This window comes from Leptodactylus fuscus, chromosome 1 (assembly GCF_031893055.1).
Source record: "Leptodactylus fuscus isolate aLepFus1 chromosome 1, aLepFus1.hap2, whole genome shotgun sequence".
NCBI lineage: Eukaryota > Metazoa > Chordata > Amphibia > Anura > Leptodactylidae > Leptodactylus > Leptodactylus fuscus.
This window is the reverse complement of record NC_134265.1, coordinates 193,741,728-193,764,003: the sequence shown is the minus strand read 5'-3', so window position 1 is coordinate 193,764,003 and position 22,276 is coordinate 193,741,728. Positions and strand designations below refer to the sequence as shown.

The 22,276-nt window shown below is 44.4% G+C and overlaps 1 protein-coding gene across 1 annotated transcript in view; it reads left to right on the top strand.

Moving 5' to 3' along the window:
- The first annotated feature begins 3,325 nt into the window (after positions 1-3,325).
- MED26 (mediator complex subunit 26) overlaps positions 3,326-22,276 on the top strand; it is a 42,352-nt gene continuing 23,401 nt past the window's right edge. Inside the window, exon 1 of the mRNA XM_075281329.1 lies at positions 3,326-3,608. Within this exon, the coding sequence (XP_075137430.1) occupies positions 3,537-3,608 (72 nt within the window). The 5' untranslated portion in view covers positions 3,326-3,536. The remainder of the gene's footprint in view (positions 3,609-22,276) is intronic.

The window sequence follows — 22,276 nt, the reverse complement described above, 5'->3', positions numbered from 1 at the left end:
TAGCAAACCGTCTGCATTTACACTTGTGGTTACACTGTTTACACAGTTAATTCCCTTGGAAGCTGTAAGGGTGCACTTAAGGGTCAGTGCTCATGGAGTTTTTTGTCGCTGATTATCACGCTGAATGCACCTCAAAATCGGCCTCCAAAAAAGCCTCCCAATAGAATTCTATTGGGAGGCTGATTTTGAGGCAGATTCAGAGTCAAAATAAGCGCCAAAAATCTGTGTGCACTGACCCTAACTGCTTCTGCAGCGATGACTTGCTATCCATGGATGTAACAGCTGCAGCCTATCATTAGTGGTCATATACTGTACTGAGGCAACTGATCGACTGGTCACATGCATGTATTGCTGCAGGACCAGTAAACCGAGACGGACTAGGGCGCCTGGAGTGGCAGGGGATTGAACAAGTGAGTATCAGTTATTTTTACATTATACTATGCCTGCTCTAGCCCAAGTTTATTCAAATCCTAGACAACCACAATGAGATTTTACAGAGGATTTTTTTTTAATATTTAGATGCATTATAAAAAAAATACATAAATAAAATGCTTAAATTACATTTAACTACATTTTACTGTTTTTATGTTTATTTATAACAATGTTAAGAATTGGGAAATTGCAGAAAAAAATGCCATAACTAGACACCTTAATCCATTTAGGATTGGATCATATCTGCTTTTGTATTCCGTACGAGGAGAGTCCGCATGGAAACCCCCCGAACGGATACAAATGCAATTGCAAGCGCTGTGCTGTAAAAGTACACGGACCCCATAGACTAGAATGGGGTCTGTGTGCTTGCCGCACGATGACTCAGGAACAGGACATTAGTAATTGTTTTCAGTCACAGCTTTCATCATTATATGGAGTATCCCACCACCAAAACAGCTTATAAACCATTTTTAGGCTGGGGCCCCACGGGACTTAAACGCTGTGATTCGCCTGTCGTGGAAGCGCCACGGGAAAAATGTCCATTCATTGAAATCAATGAGAGCCGTCTTTTTGGTCAGGATTTTGAGGCAAATTCGGCCTCAAAATCCTGACCAAAAAACTCTGTGTGAACTCAGCCTAAATGACAGACAGCAGGAAAACAGGCATGCGGACTCCATTGGCTATAATGGGGTTCACTGGGTGTCTGCTGTTCCAGAAAGGACCGAGGGAAAAGTCCTCTGTGCAGGATAGTTCTCTCCAGTCGATTTCTGTGGAGGTTCTGTGAACTTAGCCTTAGATGCTCATTGCCATTGACAGGAACAGTTGGCGTTGACCATTTGCAGTATGTTGCTAAGGAGCAACTGAAATTAGTTGCTCCCGAAGTCCTTAGTCCTCATTCAGATATATACCTGTGTGCAAATATATATAATATATAAAATCTGGCATCCTGTCAGTATATGTTATATATCCCTGTATATCTGTCGGTGTATGTCATATGTCTGTTATTATTTAGGTAAGTGTGGTTGGGGCAGCCTTTCCTACCATAGAATATTAACTCCTTGAGGACACTGCTATTCTTTGTTTTGTGTTTTAGGCCAAGGCCGTACGTTGCAGAAATGCTGTTTATTTTTGTTGCAGATTTTGTTACTTTTTTTTTTGGAGCCAAATCCAGGAGTGGACTGAACAGAAGGTGGAAGTATAAGAACTTTCTATATATTCCCATTCCTTCGGTAGCCATTCTTGGCTTTGTCCCAAAAAAACTAACAAAATCTGCAAAAGAAAAGCTGCATTTCCGCAATGTGTGGCCTCAGACTTACTGTCTTTCAAAAGCCACAACTTTTAAAAAATTTGTTTGTTCCATGCGTTTGAGGAAGGGCTTATTTTTTGCGACATAACCTGTAACTTTTTTTTTTACATTTCAGCGTATGGAACTAGATAAAGGCGTTTTTGTGACGTAATACGCAGTAGTTATTGGTAACCGTTTAGGGAGTATATGGTCACTTTTTATTCAGTTTTTTTGAAAGGCAAGTGCCAACAAAACAGCCGTTCCGCAGTATACAGAATACGGAGCTCTGTATTCTATAGTAGTGTCTAGAACTGCAACCCCAGTCCTACTCATGGCTGCATCAGCTGACTGATGTGGGTTCTGTATCTCATCCCTTCACTGCAGGAAAAGAACCACTGTGAAAAATGGAGGTCCAAACTTCACTGAGATAAAGATCACGATATGTCCTGGTCTGTGGGACAGCTGGTCCCCATTGCACTTGACCACTGGTCCTTCATAGGCTGTGTGCGGTTTTTTTCTTTGCCTTTTATAGGATATACATGAGTCCCCCTTTGACAACAATAACAAAGGATTATGTCCCGCCCTTCCTATTTCCGGTCGAAGATCTCTTTCCGGTTTTGAGAGTTTGCCATGTCTAGCAGGGGTATAGGCATACTGTTTCGTGGTTACGACGAGCCTGCTGCAGAACCTCATTTGCTGAATGCTATACAGTATATATATTCATTTGCCAAATGCTATATATATGTATAGCATTCGGCAAATGAACACTGATTCTGCAGCAGGCACGTCCTTGCTACGGGCAGGCAAGAGTTTTTCTCATTGGAATGAATAGTCCGATGTTAGACTCCGCCTCCTCAGACGAGCCTCTGGCAGAACCAGCGTTGATTGGCCAAATCACTGGCCACTGGCCAATCAACGCTGGTCTATTCATTTCAATGAGAAAAAGTCAACTGCTAACAGCATACTTACCTGCTCGTAGCAAGGACGAGCCTGCTACACAATCAGCCTTCATTTGCCGAATGCTATACACTGTATAGCATTCAGAAAATGAGGTTCTGCAGCAGGCTCGTCATAACCCGAGGACCATACCCTGAAGTACATACCCAACCCTGGTTAATTCACTAAGGAACCGGAAGTTTTCTTGCCGCCCTTCCATTGCGCATGCGTCAACCGGAAGTTCGCAGGGGGACTCATGTATATGTCATTATAATTTTGTTTATTGGGTTTGGGTACATATCTAGGTGATATCTAACTTATATGGGCGTTTTTATGTTTACGACCTTTGAAAAGGTATTTAAAAAAATAAAATACATTTGAGCCACGACACTGTGGTACCTGAAACTTTTAGTATTTCAGTCCAGTTTTATGCAAATGTTTAAACATTTTGGGGAAATCCCTTTAACACAAGGTCTCTACAAGCTGACACATCATTAGAGGACCGTGTCTTTCTGTAGGGCAGCGCCAAATTTACTCTTCACATGGACCTCACTATAAAATAGTAAGCAGGCAGACAGAGCACTACACACAGTGATACACCTCTACGTGCTGGGTCTGACACTTCCTCTTGGGGGAGGGGAATTTACGTCTGTACGTACGTACGTGACGTGCGTGCTGCCCAGAGGAATTGTGACGCTATACGTCGCTTCAGTGGCGTCACAAAGCGTGCGGCGGCGGATTTCCCGTCGTGCCTCGGGGCTCCCGGTCGCTCGACTCCAGCTGGAGAGACGCGCCTGGGAGTCTCCGGTGCCCAGGCCACTGTGTCCCTCCCTCCCCGGGAACATGCCGCGCCGCCCTCCGCAGTGATCCCCGGACAGAGGCAATGACAGCGGCTCCGGTATCCCCGCGGGAGATCAGGGAGAGGCTGATGCAGGCCATCGATACGCACAGCAACGTGAGTACCGGGCTCGGGGCTTGGAGGACGGGGGGCTGTGAGATGTGGAGTTGCGGTAACCGAGCTAACCGGAAAGCCAGCCATAGCCGTTAGAGCGGCGGGAGTAGTAAGTGGTGTACGTGAGGCAGCAGAGGCAGGCGGAACAGCGTACCGGCCGCCGGAGATGTGGCGAGCAGCGTGTTGTGTCTGAGGCTGGGCAGCCGTGCCTGTGGCCGCACTTCTCTTCTGGTGGGAGAGTCACGTTTTCGGGGAAAAAGAGTTCCCGGTGTGTGTAGTGTGAAGGGCGCAGGCCGGTGGTGGCTGCGTGGAGAGTGCCACTGACAGCCGGCCAGTTTGGGTGCATTGCTTCCAGGAAGTGTCAGACGTGGTCCCGGGGACATGTGAGGTTCTGGCCTGCACACTTGTTGCTACTTTAATGAGGCCGCCGAGTACAATGTCTACCCTGTGTGGGGATACTAAGCTGTGGACGGTCTGGCCGGTAGGGGTGAGCCTACCGCACAAGGCCGGACTCTGTCCCTCATGGAGCGCACCGTGGCGGACTCCACGACCGACACCAGACACTTCTTGTAGTGTCCGCCAGAGCTCATGGCGACCTCCCCTACCCATTCATTACACTTGCCCGGCTGGGCTGTGATTTTCAGGAAAGACCGCGGCTTAGGCCTGTCTCTACAGTCATAGGCGGCTTGTCCTTGGAGGAGGAGCCCGGCAACCAGGAGACCCTGAGATTATGTGAGGCCATGGAATAAGCATGCTCCAGGGGTGGCACATGTTTTTGAAAGTGTCGTTTTATGACGAAGACGTCACTGTGATCCTATAAGTGTGGTTATGTAGGCTTAGTATGTACAACTGTGTATGTGTAGGCTCAGGTGGTGTCATCTGTGTGTATGTATAGGCTCAGGTAGTCTGATCTGTGTGTATGTATAGGCTCAGGTAGTCTGATCTGTGTGCCTGTATAGGCTCAGGTGGTCTGATCTGTGTGGATATATAGGCTCAGGTGGTGTCATCTGTGCGGATGTATAGGCTCAGGTAGTCTGATCTGTGTGGATGTATAGGCTCAGGTAGTCTGATCTGTGTGGATGTATAGGCTCAGGTAGTCTGATCTGTGTGGATATATAGGCTCAGGTAGTCTGATCTGTGTGGATATATAGGCTCAGGTAGTCTGATCTGTGTGGATATATAGGCTCAGGTAGTCTGATCTGTGTGGATATATAGGCTCAGGTAGTCTGATCTGTGTGGATATATAGGCTCAGGTAGTCTGATCTGTGTGGATATATAGGCTCAGGTAGTCTGATCTGTGTGGATATATAGGCTCAGGTAGTCTGATCTGTGTGGATATATAGGCTCAGGTAGTCTGATCTGTGTGGATATATAGGCTCAGGTAGTCTGATCTGTGTGGATATATAGGCTCAGGTAGTCTGATCTGTGTGGATATATAGGCTCAGGTAGTCTGATCTGTGTGGATATATAGGCTCAGGTAGTCTGATCTGTGTGGATATATAGGCTCAGGTAGTCTGATCTGTGTGGATATATAGGCTCAGGTAGTCTGATCTGTGTGGATATATAGGCTCAGGTAGTCTGATCTGTGTGGATATATAGGCTCAGGTAGTCTGATCTGTGTGGATATATAGGCTCAGGTAGTCTGATCTGTGTGGATATATAGGCTCAGGTAGTCTGATCTGTGTGGATATATAGGCTCAGGTAGTCTGATCTGTGTGGATATATAGGCTCAGGTAGTCTGATCTGTGTGGATATATAGGCTCAGGTAGTCTGATCTGTGTGGATATATAGGCTCAGGTAGTCTGATCTGTGTGGATATATAGGCTCAGGTAGTCTGATCTGTGTGGATATATAGGCTCAGGTAGTCTGATCTGTGTGGATATATAGGCTCAGGTGGTGTCATCTGCGCGGATGTATAGGCTCAGGTGGTGTCATCTGCGCGGATGTATAGGCTCAGGTAGTCTGATCTGTGCGGATGTATAGGCTCAGGTGGTGTCATCTGCGTGTATATATAGTCTCAGGTAGTCTGATCTGTGTGGATATATAGGCTCAGGTAGTCTGATCTGTGTGGCTATATAGGCTCAGGTAGTCTGATCTGTGTGGATATATAGGCTCAGGTAGTCGGATCTGTGTGGATATATAGGCTCAGGTAGGTGTGTTGGTCTGTGTGTGCTTCTTATATAGGCAGAGGTTATGTTCTCCCTGTCTTCACGTATGTAGGCTCAGGTTGTGGTAATTGTGCTTGTCACAGAGAATATATGTATATACGCAAACATACACACTGAAACCTCTTGAAGGCAACGACCAACCAAAATGTAATTAAAAAGCCGTCTTCATGGGCTTCTCAAAGAGGTTGTGCAGACTAAAAGATAAATTTCTAATTCGAGGGAGGGGGGGGGTGGAATGCTCACCTGTCCCCACTGCTCCGGTGTCCTCCCAGGCTGTCTGGTCCTGATGTTTGGCTTTTTTCTTGCTATTTAATTTCTTGCTGGCTGTGATGTCCCTGTTCCCTTCCGCTGAGGCTACTGATGGACTTCAGCAGTCATGTGCAGCGGGTACTTCTGCCTGAAGATAACAATGGCACTGCAGGACCATACTGCGCAGGGAGGCATCGGGGACAGGTATGTTTTGTTTTGTTTTTTCACCTCCACTGGTGAATGTACAAATTTGTAGCCGCAACATCCCCTTTAAAGAGGACCTTTCACATACTCATCAACGTTGATTATAATATACCGGTAGAAAGCCAACTGACTTCAGTGCACTGCCAGCTCTCTCATTGTGTGTGCCTCTGTGCTGGAGATACTATTGCCATTAATATCAGCACTGATATCTCTCCACTGACAGAAGGGCAGGCCTTACAACTCAGCATCATCACTGGGTAGTAAGGAACACCCCCTCTGACAATACAAGTCTATGGGAGAGTACAGTCAAGTGGGGTGTTCCTCACAGCCCAGCGATGATGCTTAACTGTAAGGCCTGCACTTCTGACAATGGCGAGATATTGATGCCGAAATTAACAGCACTGATATCTCCTGCAACGGGGGACATACTGGGAAAGCAGATAAAGCTTTCTAGTGGTATATAATACCGTACACCGATGAGGATGTGAAAGGTCCTCATTAATATAGAAAACTGCTAATCTGTCGCAGAAAATAGGGTCTGCTGAAAGAGGAGGGGTTTACTGTGTATATAGGCTGTGGTGCTGTCTGTGTATGAGATTTGTACAGATCATATATAATGCTCTAAGGTCGTGTGGTGGTGGTGACTTTGTTGTATATCTCTTTTTTCATCCTTTACTTTTTTTTTTTTTTTTCTTCTATATTGTTCAGAATCCTCTCTTGTACTTAATGTTACCATCCTGGATACCCAACACCTACAAGCTTGTGGGTCATTCCATGTTTTCCAAGCCAGTTAGTCTTATACTGTATTTAGTACACAGATTTAGTACAACTCTAAACTTGCTTACTTACTGTTTAAGGGCTTTTGGGGTCAATGTTGAAGTCTATGATGATATTACTTACATTTTTGTCATGTTTACTGAAAGACTAGTCTTTACAACCTGCTATGTAGAAGTCTTGGGCTAGGTTCATATCTGCACCAGAGTCTCTGTTGGAGAAACTGCTGAAAATCGGCAAAGAGGAAAGCCCTGCACGAAGGACTTTTCTCTATGCTGGTTTCAGTATAAAAACTGCAGAAACGCTGTTTTAGGCTAAGGCCCCACAGGTAGGAAACGCAGCGCTAAGGCACTGCGGGAACTGTGGCGTGAACGCATCGCAGTACTTCCCGCAGTGCTTTCAACAGAAAGTTCACAGGGTTTTCCTCCGCAGACTTTGTTACAGTTATACCTTTAGGAAAACTGTCGGCGTTTCCGTAGATATAATTGTCATGCTGCGACTTTCAAAACTGACAGTGTGTCAGCGCTGCGATTTCCCCTCCTGCACAGTGGGCACGGGATTTGCATGAATCCCATCTACTTTGCAAGTACTGTAGAGCGTGCGATTTTTAAAGCGGCATTTGTCGCGGCCGAATCGCAACGTTTCCAGCCAGTGGGGCCCCGGCCTTAGTGGTCCGTGTGCAGATGTGAACCTAGCCTTAACCTCATTTTCATGCAATGCTTTTAACTACTTTAGTTTTAGCAAGAGGGACCAGCAACTATATATAATATTATATATAATTTATTTTTTTGGCAGTTTTGGGTAGGCTGTGGTCTTTTTGCCTTGTGTGCCCTTTACAGCTGGATGTCTTTGGGTTTGAAGATAGAATATTTCAGTAGGCCGTCCATAGTGTTGTGACATATATTGTTGGGCAGTTAGGTGGGAATACATTGCTGTAAGTTCGGACCACCAGGCCAGGAATTATGCTGTATCTGACTGATTCCATATCTTCCATAGAGGTAAATAGGAGTTAAAGAAACATTGTGGTTTGGTGTACAACACTGTTTCTTTAACGCCTGTTTACCTCTGTGGGAGTTGGCTAGTACTACATGGCAACATGTTTTGCATAGCAAAAAGGCACATCCAGTGTCTGTCAATGGTGTCACATTGTGATGTGCAAATTTGTTCAACTCTGACATGACAGTCACAAAAATCCATTCAACCTAACCATAGTGTTGGTTGTAAAAATCCATTCCACATTATTACCATAGACATTAATGGAAGTTAATGCCAAGTCGCAGTAATATGAACGTTTTTGTCAGATGGCGCATGTTGCTGTGTAGACCTAGCCACGTTTAAATCGTCAGTACTCCGTTAAAATTTCAATGGGATTTTATCTTGTCTGTTTACACCCAAGTCTGTTATTTTCCAGCGGCAGAAAAATCCTACATGCAGTACTTTTCTGTCCGTTATCTAAAAAAGAAACAGACAGCAAGTGTCCGTTATTTTAACATTGATTTCTATGGGCAACAGACTTATAATGGACAGTAGCTGATAGCCATCAGTTACTGTTCGTTATGATAGGTGTCAGTTTTTGTTTTTTTAAATAGACCTCTTCAGACCGAAATCCAACGGTGGTGTGAACCCCACCTAAGATGAGAAATGCCTCATATGCACACAATCTATATTATGAGAGAGTGTGTTACATCCATTTTTTTTTTTTAGTTAAGTAGACCATTGCATTGCTCTGAAGCTAGCAGCATACTCATTGGTAGAGGATAAGCTTCTTGGCCAAGTCTTAGTCACTTTGAAATTGCAAGGACCTTATGTCTAAACTGCATGAATTGGCCTTAATACAAGTATACAGAAATGTATAACAAAATGCGTTTTCAGGCCCACACTTAAACCTACTGAATAAAGGCAGTGAATTTTTCTATCTGACAGGGTGTTTATTGTAGGTTTAGTGCAACAGTATACAAACGCCAGGTAGCCAGAAATGTGCTGCTGGTGTGTAAGATAAGAGATCCCATGGCACTGTACATTTTCAATGTTTGGTGCTTCTTCTACAGGATTAAGTCTGAAATGTGACATCTAATGGAACATGCCACTATTTTGATTTAAAAAAAAAACAAAAAAAACCCCCAAAACTTTGCCTGTGTTTTGCACAGAATCCAGTGTGGAGGCATGTGAGGATTCATAGACATATGTGGATACAGATTAAATCACTGTTAGGCCCAGTTCACATCTGCGTTTGGGGGTCTGCTTGGGGCAACCCCGAACGGAAACCTGTATGCATTAAAAAAGCGGTTACTTAAGGAAACCCACAGACCGCGTAGACTACAATGGGTTCCGTTTGGTTTCTGCTCATTTTCCGCATGAAACGTGGAGAGAAAAGTGCTGCTTGCAGGGCTTTCTCCGCGTGTTTCGTGCGGAAACCCCACGACCCCATTATAGTCTATGGGTTATGGGGGTCTCCCAGGTAACTGCTTTTTTTTTATGCGTATAGGTTTCCGTTTGGGAAGGGGGTCCCCAAGCGGACCCCACCCCCAAGCGCAGATGTGAACCAGGGCTTAGATTCAGAGGGAGGGGTGTTTTGACCAAGGATGTGGAATTGGAAAAATTTACACTCTGCGTCAAAATAAACAGCTTATCAATATTTTGTAATTAGATGTATAGTTTTGCATACTTACTTTTTGTAGGGATTCAGTTACTGACTTTTTAATAAATTAGTGCTTGTCTGACCACAGATGTCAGCCATTTATGCAGGAGTGTGGCCGTGTAAAAATAGGAGTGGAAGTTGGTATCTTGTCCTAAGTACTCTACAGACGAGCGTGCTTGTCACTTTGTACACAACCTAATAATTTTGGTATTGGCCCTTTATATTAGTGGCCCTATTTTAGTATGGCTAGCATGGTTGGTAAGCCAAACCTCTGGCCCCTTTTACTCTTCTACAGGCCAACTCCTGCTCTGATTCAGATTCCTTCATAAATGCCTGAAAGTTATGGTCAGTCACAAGCAGTAAAGATCCTCTAATTCATTAAAAGTTAATGATTGTTTCTTGTGAATGCAAATATATATATATATATATATATATATATATATATATATATATATTTAATTAAATCTAAGTATACAATATTAAAAATGGCATGACAATCATTTTATTTTGAATGACTCCACAGCTCTAGTGACAAGGCCAGGTTCTATATAGAAGCGGTAGAGTTTGTGTAATAGTATAATTACTAAGAAAAAGTGCTTAAAAAGTTGCTGGAATCAAATTATGTGAATGTAATGATATATGTAAGTAATTTAAATATAGGAGCAAAAGAAGGCGTTTATTGGGGGAAAACTGTACAGTCTGTAGTACCCTGTTGGTTTGCCTCTATCCTGGATAGAAGATGAGGTACCTGTGACACTAGGCTCACACCAGCGTCTGCACTCCGTTATAAGGTTTCCGTCTTCTGCATGCAGAAGACGGAAACTTGTCATGCCAAGTCTGGCCGTGAGCATTTTGAGCTCTCCGCAGTGAAACCGTTTTTTTTTAAAACCGGACACAGAGTACTGCATGTCCGACTCTGTGTCCGGTTTAAAAAAAAAAAAACCCGGTTTCGCCGCAGAGAGCATAAAACGCTCACCGGCGCTCACGGCCAGACACCTTTCAAACCCATTCAAATGAATAGGTTTGAAAGATGCCAGCAGGAGTCCTGGGCGCAGATGTGAATGAGCCCTGACGTGAGTATTGAAGGTTTCACATGGTATCTTGTGGTACATTTGTCCACAGATATTGTAGTTGGGCCTGTAGGAGCCTGTACACTTGTAAGTTGCCTAGTTGGTGATAAATCTGGTGACCAGGCAGGCGAAGGAAGTGTTGCAGTATGGAGTATAGGTGAGCATTATCTTGCTGAAAAATAACAGTTGGAAGCCCTACAGTGAGAGAGAAGTCAGTGGCTGTAGGATGTGCTGCATATACTGCTTAGATGTTAGCTTCCCTTGTATCGCTACGAGGGGTGACTGTCATATGCAGTATCTCCCCAGATTATCACTTCTGCATTTGGGGTAGTATGTTGCTTCACAGCAAAAGCAAGATTAAAGGGATCCTATCATTCACACACTATTTTTTTTTTTTTTTTTTTCTAGGTACCACGTCGGAATAGCCTTAAAAAAGGCTATTCGTCTCCTACCTTTTGTTGTCTTCTCCACACCACCATTCGCCTACAATCTCGGTTCTTGTTGGTATGCAAATTAGCTCTCGCAGCACTGGGGGGGGGGGGGGGGGCAGCGCACAAACAGCACTGGGACCGTCCCCAATGCTGCGAGAGAACTCTCTCCAGCGCTGCCTCCATCTTTGTCAGGAGCATCCTCTTCAGCCTCTTCTTCCGGCGGTGGCTTGTAACTTTCGGGCCTTGGGCAGAGCAGACTGCGCATGCCCACAGGCCACGAGAAAATGGCCGCTTGCACAGTAACTTGCACTTGGTACAGTTGTGGATTACAATGGCATGAATAACTGACAAATACATCCAACACTAAGAAAATTATAAAATGTACCTTTCTGAAGGGACAGAGTGAAATTTTTATTTTAATGCTAAGGTGAAAGGACCGAGCAGCAAAATACAAAGCACACAAATGTATTACTTTGGACACATTCACACAGCCTATTTTTCCCATTTTTCTGCTGTCCACGTTTCATCTGCTTTTCACTGGGTGATGCTAAAAAAGAAAGATGACATCTGTGTGTCTTATAAATTAACAATAAAAGTGAATATAAAAAACAAACACAAGGCTAGGTTCACATCTGAGTCTCCGTAGACATCTCTGCCGCGGATTCTGTCAGAAATAGTCAGTGAAATGTCCTGCACTGTTTCAGTATAAAAACAAGACATCTAGTGGATCACATTCTAGGCTTTGTGGTCCATGGGTAACTGCTGTTTTAGCGGATGGTGTCTCAGTTGTTTGGGTCCCCTGGAAGACCTAAAAGCCAGAGAACCCAGCCCGCGTGTGACCTAATACTGGATATTAGCTCATATGAAAGGAGTAAAAGCTTTCTTCACTACTTATTAGGCTTATTGATTTTCGTTGAAATTTTGTAAATCAGTTAACACAATTCCTGCCTTTCCTGTGAAGCAACAGATTCCCCAACTTGTTTGTAATGATCTGGGGAGTCATCACGTATGACAGGCAGTCACCCCCAAGTAGTTATATGAGGGAAGCTGACAGCTCAGCAATATGTGTAGGACATTCTGCAGCCAATGGTGTTTCTCATGGCAGTGCTTCCAACTGGCATTTATTAGCAGGATAATGCTTTTGCACGCACGTCGAGGGTGTCCCAGGAATGAGTCTACCAGATTGCAGTGCTTACTTGGCGCTAGATTTATTTCCAATTTCCACCAGGTTTATTTCCAATTCAGCATTTATGGGACCTGCTATGACACCAGCTTCAGCAGCCTTAAGAGGGCATTCACACGGGGTAAAGTGGCGCTGATTCTGGCACGATAACTTGGGTAAGAATCAGCGCTGATTATGACTCCCATTGACTTCATTGGGTTCCGTTTTCCGCGTGGAACACATTGAAATCAGTGGGTTAAAAAGCCTCCCATTGATTTCAATGTGTTCCGCATGGAAAACGGAACCCACTGAAGTCAATGGGAGTCTAAGGGCCCATTCACACGGGCACAGAGGGGGTGGATTATGGCGTGGAATCCACTTCATAATCCGCTTCCTCACAGTGGTAGTCTATGGAGACTGCTCGCAATTTTTTTTTTTCCCGCTAGTGGCATGTTGCCGTTAGCGGAAAAAAAGAAGCGAGCTGTCCTTTCTTCAGGCGGATTTTGTGGCAGCAACCTCCGGCGTCGGCCCATTCATTTGAGCCTACTCCAGAGGTAAAAGCCGCGACTGTCGGAAGCCGCAACAGTTGTGGTAGGGGGATTTTAGCCCGAGAGTGACGCGGCTCCTCGCGTCACACTCTGTGCCAAAATTCACCCTTCCTCTCCCCTGTGAACGGGGACTAATGAGCGCTGATTCTTATGCGAGTTATTGTGCCAGGATCGGCGCCATTTTACACCGTGTGAATGCTTCTCAAATGTACAGTATCTACAGGCCGAGCTGCAACTGTGGTCAGGTGTACTGTGAGATAATTTAAGAAAGCTGTATGCATCCATGGCTAATCATAGCCTCTCCTCTTTTGTCTAGGTTAGAGGTGGCCCAATAGGGTTCTTGGGCCTCCTTTCACTTGTACAGTTTCTGCGATAAACTTACAATGTCTTTCTAATCATACACCTAGTTTAATTTGATTCCAGCAGCTTCTTAGCATGGGGGGGGCACAAAGAGTATATATTACAAAGTTTCTTCTCAAGTTCTCAAAGTTTTCTTCTTTTCTTCTTTTTTCTTCTTTCTTTTTTTACTGTTCACTAGAGAGAGTACCTGTTCATTCCCAAGTGTAAACTATGGGTCTAAAGGGACCCACCAAAGTTATGATGATTTCCTGCCAGCTCTTCAAGAGTTTTGATTGAAAAATTTAATGTGCCCAAAGAGTATGTGGGGGTGATTTATCAAAAGTGGTGGAGAAATTTAAAATGAGGCATTTACCTACACCAATTTGATGTCAGCTGTTATCCTTTTGAAAAATGATAGTAATCTGGTTGGTATAGACAACAGTTCCACTGTGTCTTCCATGTAGGATTGAAGGGGTTGTCCCATCACAAGGATCCTATCTATACTGCTTGCTAATGTGAATGTAAGACTTTTCCTAAATACATTGCTTCAGCAAAACTGCTTTGTTTGTCCACTATCTTACTTTATTCATTTTTTTTTTTTTGACACATCCCTTGACTTATCTGGTCATAAGTCAAGTGATGTATCTGCTGCTCTGATGGGGGGAGGGAGGAGGGGCTAAGTGCACAGGAGCGAGCCTGGAAGGGGGGTGGTGGTTTACCCTTTGGGGGGAAGGGGCCGCCAATACAGACCCGGCATCTGCTGTAATAGAGAGGCGGATGCCGGGGACGGTTAGACGCCGGCACAGATGCCTGCAACATCGCTATGCTCCTGCCCTGGGCAGGAGCATAGCGATGTCGCAGGCATCTGTGCCGGCATCTAACCATCCCTGGCATGCGCCTCTCTATTACAGCGGATGCCAGGTCTGTATTCACATATGCAAAGCCAGCGGCGAGATGCCGCTGGCCCTGCGTCCATGCTCATAGATGGTGAGACCAGTCTAGCCTTCACAATGCCAATACAGACACGGCATCCGCTGTAATAGAGGCGGATGCCGGGTCTGTATTCGCATTGTGAAGGCTAGACTGGTCTCACCATCTATGAGCTTTCATGCAGGGCCAGCGGCATCTCGCCGCTGGCTTTACATATGTAACCCCTCCCACCAATGACGCAACAAAGCTGGAAGACAGAAGATTTTACAGCAACGAAGACTGGTGAGTATGCCTACGTGGGAATACCCCTTTAAGTTGTAAAGTGGACGACTTACTACTAGTAGATAAAAACGTTAAAAAAAATAAAAAAAAAAAGCAAATCCTTGAGGCTGCACCAGATGAATGCCAGTTTTAGGCAGGGCCCCATGTATGGTAGACAGCTTGGCAAAAACTGTGGCGTTTTACAGTCCTTGCAAAGTGGGTTGTGCAGAAAATGTCAGCAGGGCTAATGTTGCAATTTCCAAAACTGCGCTTTTAGGAATCTCAGCATGTCAGTTATACTTACAGAAATGTTAGCAGGTTTCTCTATAAGTATATTTGAAGCAGTAAGTCTGCAGTGTTTTCCTTTTTTTTTTTTTTTTTTTTTTTTTTTTTTTTTTTTTTTTTGTGAAAAGTGCTGTGGGAAAAACTGCTATGCATTTCCGCTGCAGCCGCATGGGGCCTTAGCCTCACACGATTGTGACACAGGCCATATTTGTGCTGATCCTCTGACAATATAAGGTATATACAATGATTGATAATGGAGACCTGTTCATAATGATCTTCTTTTTGGCCACGTGGACCCAATAGGTAGTGGGGTTTCTGCTTCGAGTGTGATCGCGCTGTGGTCTGGTGGACTTGGCTTGCCATTCTGTCACAGCTAACATTCTCTCTGCTTTGGCATTTGTTGCCATTGTCCAGGTTAAGTACCTGTGCCTCTGCTAAGTGCAGCTCTAACCCTAAACCACCTGATTGAACATGGACTTTGGGTGGTGCCTACTAGACACAGCAGTTAGTGTGGACATGTGATAGCGACTTCTGTGCTGTAATTCTGATAATGGGATATTTCAGTAAAGCTGTTAAGATTGAAGGACCTGCAAGCTTTTATTGGGTAATATGGGACATGTTATGTAGTACGGTATGGTGGTGTGTAAGGTAATGTCGAAAATGGCTGAAACCTGGTGAGCACCTGATCATAAAATGGGTGCAGGGATTATCAAGACTGACATGGAACAGTGCCAAAGTTCAGTGATCCTCATCTCTCCTAGACCCACAGTGATTGAAGTTTGTGACGTGACTTTGACTTGTCAAAAGTTTTCTGTAAGAGTAGTGACTGAGATAAGAGCATTAGTAGACTAATGACTTGATTCATTTGTGGTCTGGTTAGACAGCAGTTTGTCTTGCTGTTTGGCTTCCTGGAAACCTTTGCCCTGGAATGCAGTACTGGTTGTTGTTGGATCAATTGTTAGGAACACCAAGTAACTATGCTCCCTGTGTACCAGACACTTGTGTTAAAACATGACTACTGCTTGTGTGTGTTGGGGAGATTAGTGTTTTCTTCCTTCTAAATGGGTTATTCAGCAGGTTCACAATAAAGTCAGCTGTCCATTGCTCTGGTCCATATTGCCTATGATGGGGTCCGTCAAGTGTCTGTTTTTAAAATGAAAGTGGATTGTTTTTGTTTCCAATTATGGCTATTTCAGTCAATTGTGAGTAAACTGTTGGGTGCCATTTTATTGTAAGGGGAAAACACAGCATTTACACAGGCAAAATTATCATAAAATCACTGCATTTCCATATTTGGCCTCACCTTTGTTTGCGCATGTATTATACGGCGTTCAAACGTGCGCCTTGACCTGTCCGCCGTGATTCCGCCTAAATCCAGGAAAAACTGCATAGGCTTGCCAGCTGTCAGTTTAAAGGAATTTTATTATTGGCTCTAGTGATTTTTAACTAAGCATATACTTGCATAGCTTTTAGAAAGGCTATTCCAGACATACCTTTTATCCAGTAATCCTCCCAGTCATTTTTAAATTGGCCCACATCAGACACTTTGATGCACTGTGGAGGCAAATTAGCATATCAATATCAGCGGGCTAATTCAAAAAACGGCTGGCAGGATTACTGGATAAAAGGTATGTCTGGAATAGCCTTTCTAAAAGCTATGCAAATATATGCTTAGTTAAAAATCACTAGTCAGTGATAGATTCCCTTTAAGGGCTCGTTCACATGGGGCAAGAGGGGGGTGGATTTTGACGCTGAATCCACCGCAGAATCCACCCTCTCACAATAGAGGTCTATGGAGACCATTAGCATTCTTTTTTTCCGTGAACGGTTTGTTCCCGCTCACGGAAAAAAGAAGCAAGCTGCCTTTTCTTCAAGCAGACTCTGCGGCTGATTGAGCCGCGGCGTCCGCCTCGTGACAGCACCAACCAGACTAGGCCCATTCATTTGCACCTACTCCTGAGTGGGAAGCTGCGACTGTCTGAAGTCGCAGCAGGCATATTTTGGTCCTATTCTGACGCAGCTTCCCGTGTCAGAATCGGAACCAAAATATGTAGTCACAAGCCCAGTGTGAACTTGCCCTAAAAACTAGAGATTAGCGAACACTGTTCGGATCAGCCGACCCGAACAGCACGCACCCATAGAAATGAATGGAAGCACCTGTGACGCTGACTTTGCCGGCGTCACAGTTGCTTCCATTCATTTCTATGGGTGCGTGCTGTTCGGATCGGCTGATCCGAACAGTGTTCGTTCATCTCTACTAAAAACCCATTCATTTCAAACAGTTTTTACAGCAAACTGCCGGTGTCCGTATGCAGCCTCTCTGCTGTGAAACTTTTTTTTTTTTTTTGCACGGACACAAAGTCAAGCATTTCTGACTTTGTATCCATGCAACCACCACCACCCCTACCCCAAAAGAAGAAAAAAAAAAACCCGGTTTGATGGAGGAGAGGCTGCACACGGACACCGGCGGTTTGCTTTAAAAACCATTCAAACGAATGGGTTTTTAAACTGACCGCTGGCAAGCTGTCCCTGAGCAGTTTTTCCTGGGATTTAGGTGGAATCATGACAGACAGGTCAAGGCACAAGTGTGAAACGCTGCATTACTCTCTCTGAAGTATATGATAAATCTTTTGTTCTGTTTTATGAATAATCTAAGGCACTATAATATCAAGTACAAGTGTAATAAATAATAAATTGAATCCTGAGTTTTTCCTTTTTTTCCTCCTTTATAAGATATTATAATGTAGCTAGCTATGGACTCTGCTGTCCACCAGACCCACCCTTTGTGTTTTGTGACCAGATGAACCATGTTGTATAGACCCCCAAAGTTCATAGGTATTGCAGAGGTCTATATTTGGCATTTTGCATTTGTTCCTGTCATGCTTGCCAGCACCATTCCATGTGCCCAGTTGGAGCAACTGATGTCTTAGGCTAGGTTCACATGTGCGTCTGAGGCTCCGCTGAGTCCCTGCACAAAGGACTTTTCTCTCTGCTGGTTTCAGTATAAAAACTGCGGACTCCATAATAGTCTATGGAGTCTCTACAGGTAACTGCTATTTTAGAGATAAGAGGGACCCGAGTGACAGCCTGGAGTGAGTGTGAACTTAGCCTCAGGGGTACAGGCCGACTAACTACTCTGGTAATCCAAGTATAGGCATAAGATATTTGGCCTGTATTGCCACATTTTGGACTGAAGTTTCACTCAATAATAAGTGGTTTGCCAGACCAGCTTTAACTTAGAGGTTTGAGTTAGGTATAATTGTGGAAGTCAAATTTAACTTTTCTCCCTAAAAGATACATGTATATGCACTTTTTTTTATTATTATTAAAATGGGGTTTCCTAATTTGCATTTTGAATGGTTATGTGAAGTGGAGGTGCAAAGTTGCCAGGACAGAGCTCCGGTTCCCATATGTTTAATAATTTTAGTTAAGACTACAAAATCTTACTACTTCGTCAGCTTCCCTTATTAGTTCATTGTTCCCCTCCATTGGCAGGTGATCTCCTCCGCCAGTCTTTCCAGCTGGGGAGCGGTCTTCGATGCCTTATCTGTGTAGGGCCTGTGGAATGAATCCGAGGCCTCCCTGCAGATCAACCTTCTGGAACTCATTGAATCTCTCTCCTCCAAGGGCGTCCGGTCAGACTCCAGACCAACGGCTCCACTATGGTTGCTTACCTGAACCTTCAGGGGGCACTAGAAGCTGTACGGCCTTACAAGAAGCCTTCTACTCTATTCTTTAGGTTGGAGCAGTATGTTACAGCTCTGTCAATGATCTAACATTCCAGGCGCATACAACAAGTTGGCAGACTACCTTCTGTCTTGGAAGGTTGCCTTCCTGTTGGCCATTTGTCTGTACTGTTATATAGAGCTGAAGTATTTCCCAAATGGGGGATGGTCACTTCACATGGCTGTATCTTCAGTATTATACCACCTAGCAATTCCAGATATTATCAGCTTTCTTACGATGCCAAGGTTTAAGAACTAGCTGTAATGGAATCTGAAAGATCACTAGTTGAAAACCCACTTGGGAATGTAATTTTATATGCAGCACGAGTGAACTGCTACATATTAAGTTAAATTCAGACTGTTTTTCTAGGTAGTGTAAGGGTATGTTCACACAGTTTTTTTTGCAGGCGGATTTTGACACGGAATCCGCATGCAAAAATGGCTGCCATTGACTTCAATGGGAGCCGTTCGCTTTTTCCCCCCGCTAGCTAGTAGTGGGGAAAAAAAGAAGCCGACATGACCTTGCCCTGGATTTCGTGGCTGAGTCATCCACAGCGCACGTGACTCGAGACTCGCTCCTGTCTAGGCCCAATCATTTGGGCCTAATCAAAAGCGGGATGCCGCGCCAAAAAAAAACACAAGGCGGAAAAATTGAAGATAAAGCCATTTGAAGTGACCCCCTTCCCTTTAGTAATTGATTTAGCTCTGCTTATTTACAATATAACTGTAAAAACCCTTTGCCATGAATTTAAAAAGGGGGTGCTAAGACTTTCCTCCATCTTAAGATGGCGGAGGAGTCTAGAGCGTCTCTTCAGTAACAAATACTCAAGTACGCAGTGTGCTGTTAGTTTTTATTTAGTAGCCTGAGAGCTGTAATTTGGTGACATACTGGTCAGTCTTTTAGTTTTCCCACGAACACCACTTATTTTTACAGGATGGGGTCTTATAACTGGGACCTCTGCTAATCCCGAGATGTGGTGGCCTAGAGTCCATTGTGGTGTTGGATTGTTTGACCTGCACAGCATTTACTTCTTTATGACCGATGGAGATTGAGTACAGATCTCTGCTAGTGCTACTGGTGTGAGTGAAGCGATGGTCCTGCGTGTGTACGTCCGCAACTGTTACACATAGTAATTTGGAGAGCCTAGGTTTCATGAAAGATCGGGGTGTTCCAGTGGTTAGACAATCCCCCACCCCACTTTTACCCTTTCCTGTTGATACTGGGAAAGTGTTAACGGGAAAACTGGATTAGGAGATGTAGGGTTTACTACATTGTGTGTATATTTCCTCTGAACTTTGTTACTGTATCTGATACTCTGAGGGTTCGGGCCAATATTGTATAATGGGTACAGATTTGACCTTTGTGAATGAGCTGATCACGGATGGCTCCTAGCCGTTACTGATACAATTCCCAGCTCTATGAAAGGTTTTTCTCCTGTTCCTGGAGATGAATGCAGGTTTTGTCACATATATTGAAGTCTGTAACATGGTGTGCTCTAGTTGAAGAGAACATTGTCAGCTGTTTCATGAGGATTTGCCTGGCAATCTGAGCGACAAGTAACGTTCCTATGTAAGTTATGACATGGCAGTGTGGTTTGGGGCTGCATAGTGTGTCCGCTCTGCTCCAGCCCTCTCTGCATCTTTATAGTGCCACTGCCCTGTGTGCTAATCACTTATAACCTGATCGCTGTCCTGACAAACGCTCCTATGAATAGCACTCTGCTCTCTATTTATAGAGGACTGACCCAGGGCATTATGGGGCGGGAGCCCTGAACTGTAAACAGACTAAGGTGCAGTGTCCTCTTTAAAATTTAACCCCATACTTTACTGGTAATGCACAGCAGTGGTTGACACATCCATGTTTAAAGAGGACCTTTCACCTCCTTCATCAGTTCAAGTTCTTAGCATGTGTTAGTAGGCAATGCTCCATTGATTCTAGCGCACTTGGAGTTTTTGCTATAGCCCTCAAAATTTCTGATATGCTGTTCAAGGGGGTTTTCTCATTTGCAACCGTGTCCGCCTATGGGGTTTCTGTCGTAAGCCCCAGAGAAACTGCTTAGGGGACAGCTTTCCGACAGTCAGTTTTAAACCTATTCCTTTGAATGGGATTTTAAAGCAAACCACCGGTGTCTGTATTGCCGTCTCTCCACGGTGAAAGTTTTTTGTTTTTTTTTTTGTACGGACACAGTCATGCATATCTGACTTTGTGTCTGTGTAAAAAAATTAAAATAAAAAAAATATGGACACCTGGCGGTTTGCTTTAAAATCCCATTCAAAGGAATAGGTTTAAAACTGTCGGAAAGCTGTCCGCTATGCAATTTCTCTGAGGATTAGGACAGAAACCCCTGGGCGGACATCAGGCACGAGTGTGCACACAGCATAAGGTCTGTAATGTCAGAAGGGTGGTATGGGGGGGGAGGGGGGTGTGATTCACAGCTCCATTCAGAGACGGCTATTGTCAGACCGCAGAATCGCACCCTTTGACTGCACCTGCGTGACACTGTGGTTTGGGCACTACAGAGCCTAAATAGCATATCATGCACCAAAACTAACAGCATTGATTGCTCAGTAACTGTGTGGACTAGAGATAAAAATTCCAATTGTGGGGCCACACGGTGGCTCAGTGGTTAGCACTGCAACCTTGCAGCGCTGGAGTCCTGGTGTTCAATTCCCGCCAAGGGCATAAAACCATCTGCAAGGAGTTTGTATGTTCTCCCTGTGTTTGCGTGGATTTCCATCCCATATTCCAAAGACATACTGATAGGGAAAAATGTGCATTGTGAGCTCTATGTGGGGCTCACAATCTACATAAAAAAAAAAAAAATTCCAATTGTGCCGGAATATTATAAAGAAGTTAGTGAAGACATCTGCATTCACTTGCTCCTCTTCCAATCATCTGATCATTGACTTGAAAGACTTTGTAAACAGGAGAGCTGTCCTGTCAGAAGACTTATGTGACAGGTCCATCCTCTGAGATGGGTGCAACACCAAGGACCCTTACTGATCAGCATTTTGGGGTTTGTGGCACTCGTGCAAGAATCATTATGACCCTTTCACTGTTGACATCACACACTGTTTTTAAAGGGATATTCCCATCTACATAATTTTTAAATTTGTAGATAATTAAGTTAAACATTTTTGCAAATAGAAGTAAAAATTCTGCAGAGTTTTAAAGATTTTCTCTCACCTTCTCAGTGGTGACAGTCTGTTATCTTGATCAGTTGCCAGTGGATACGACCACCAATGCAAAAACTTTCTAAGGTCAGAAAATCAGCCATGATGTCCTTATTGTGGCCGGGATATCTTCTGATACATGTAGTGTCCCTGCCTGATAACCCGGCTACAATAAGAAAATCATAGCTGGGTTCCTGACAAGTCCCAGACCATAGAAAGTTTCTGCATTAGTGGTCGTATCTAGAGATGAGCGAACAGTGTTCTATCGAACTCATGTTCGATCGGATATTAGGCTGTTCGGCATGTTCGAATCGAATCGAACACCACGTGGTAAAGTGCGCCATTACTCGATTCCCCTCCCACCTTCCCTGGCGCCTTTTTTGCTCCAATAACAGCGCTGGGTAGGTGGGACAGGAACTACGACACCGGTGACGTTGAAAAAAGTAGGCAAAACCCATTGGCTGCCGAAAACATGTGACCTCTAATTTAAAAGAACAGCGACGCCCAGCTTCGCGTCATTCTGAGCTTGCAATTCACCGAGGACGGAGGTTTCCGTCCAGCTAGCTAGGGCTTAGATTCTGGGTAGGCAGGGACAGGCTAGGATAGGAAGGAGAAGACAACCAACAGCTCTTGTAAGAGCTAAATTCCAGGGAGAAGCTTGTCAGTGTAACGTGGCACTGACGGGCTCAATCGCCGCAACCCAGCTTTCCCAG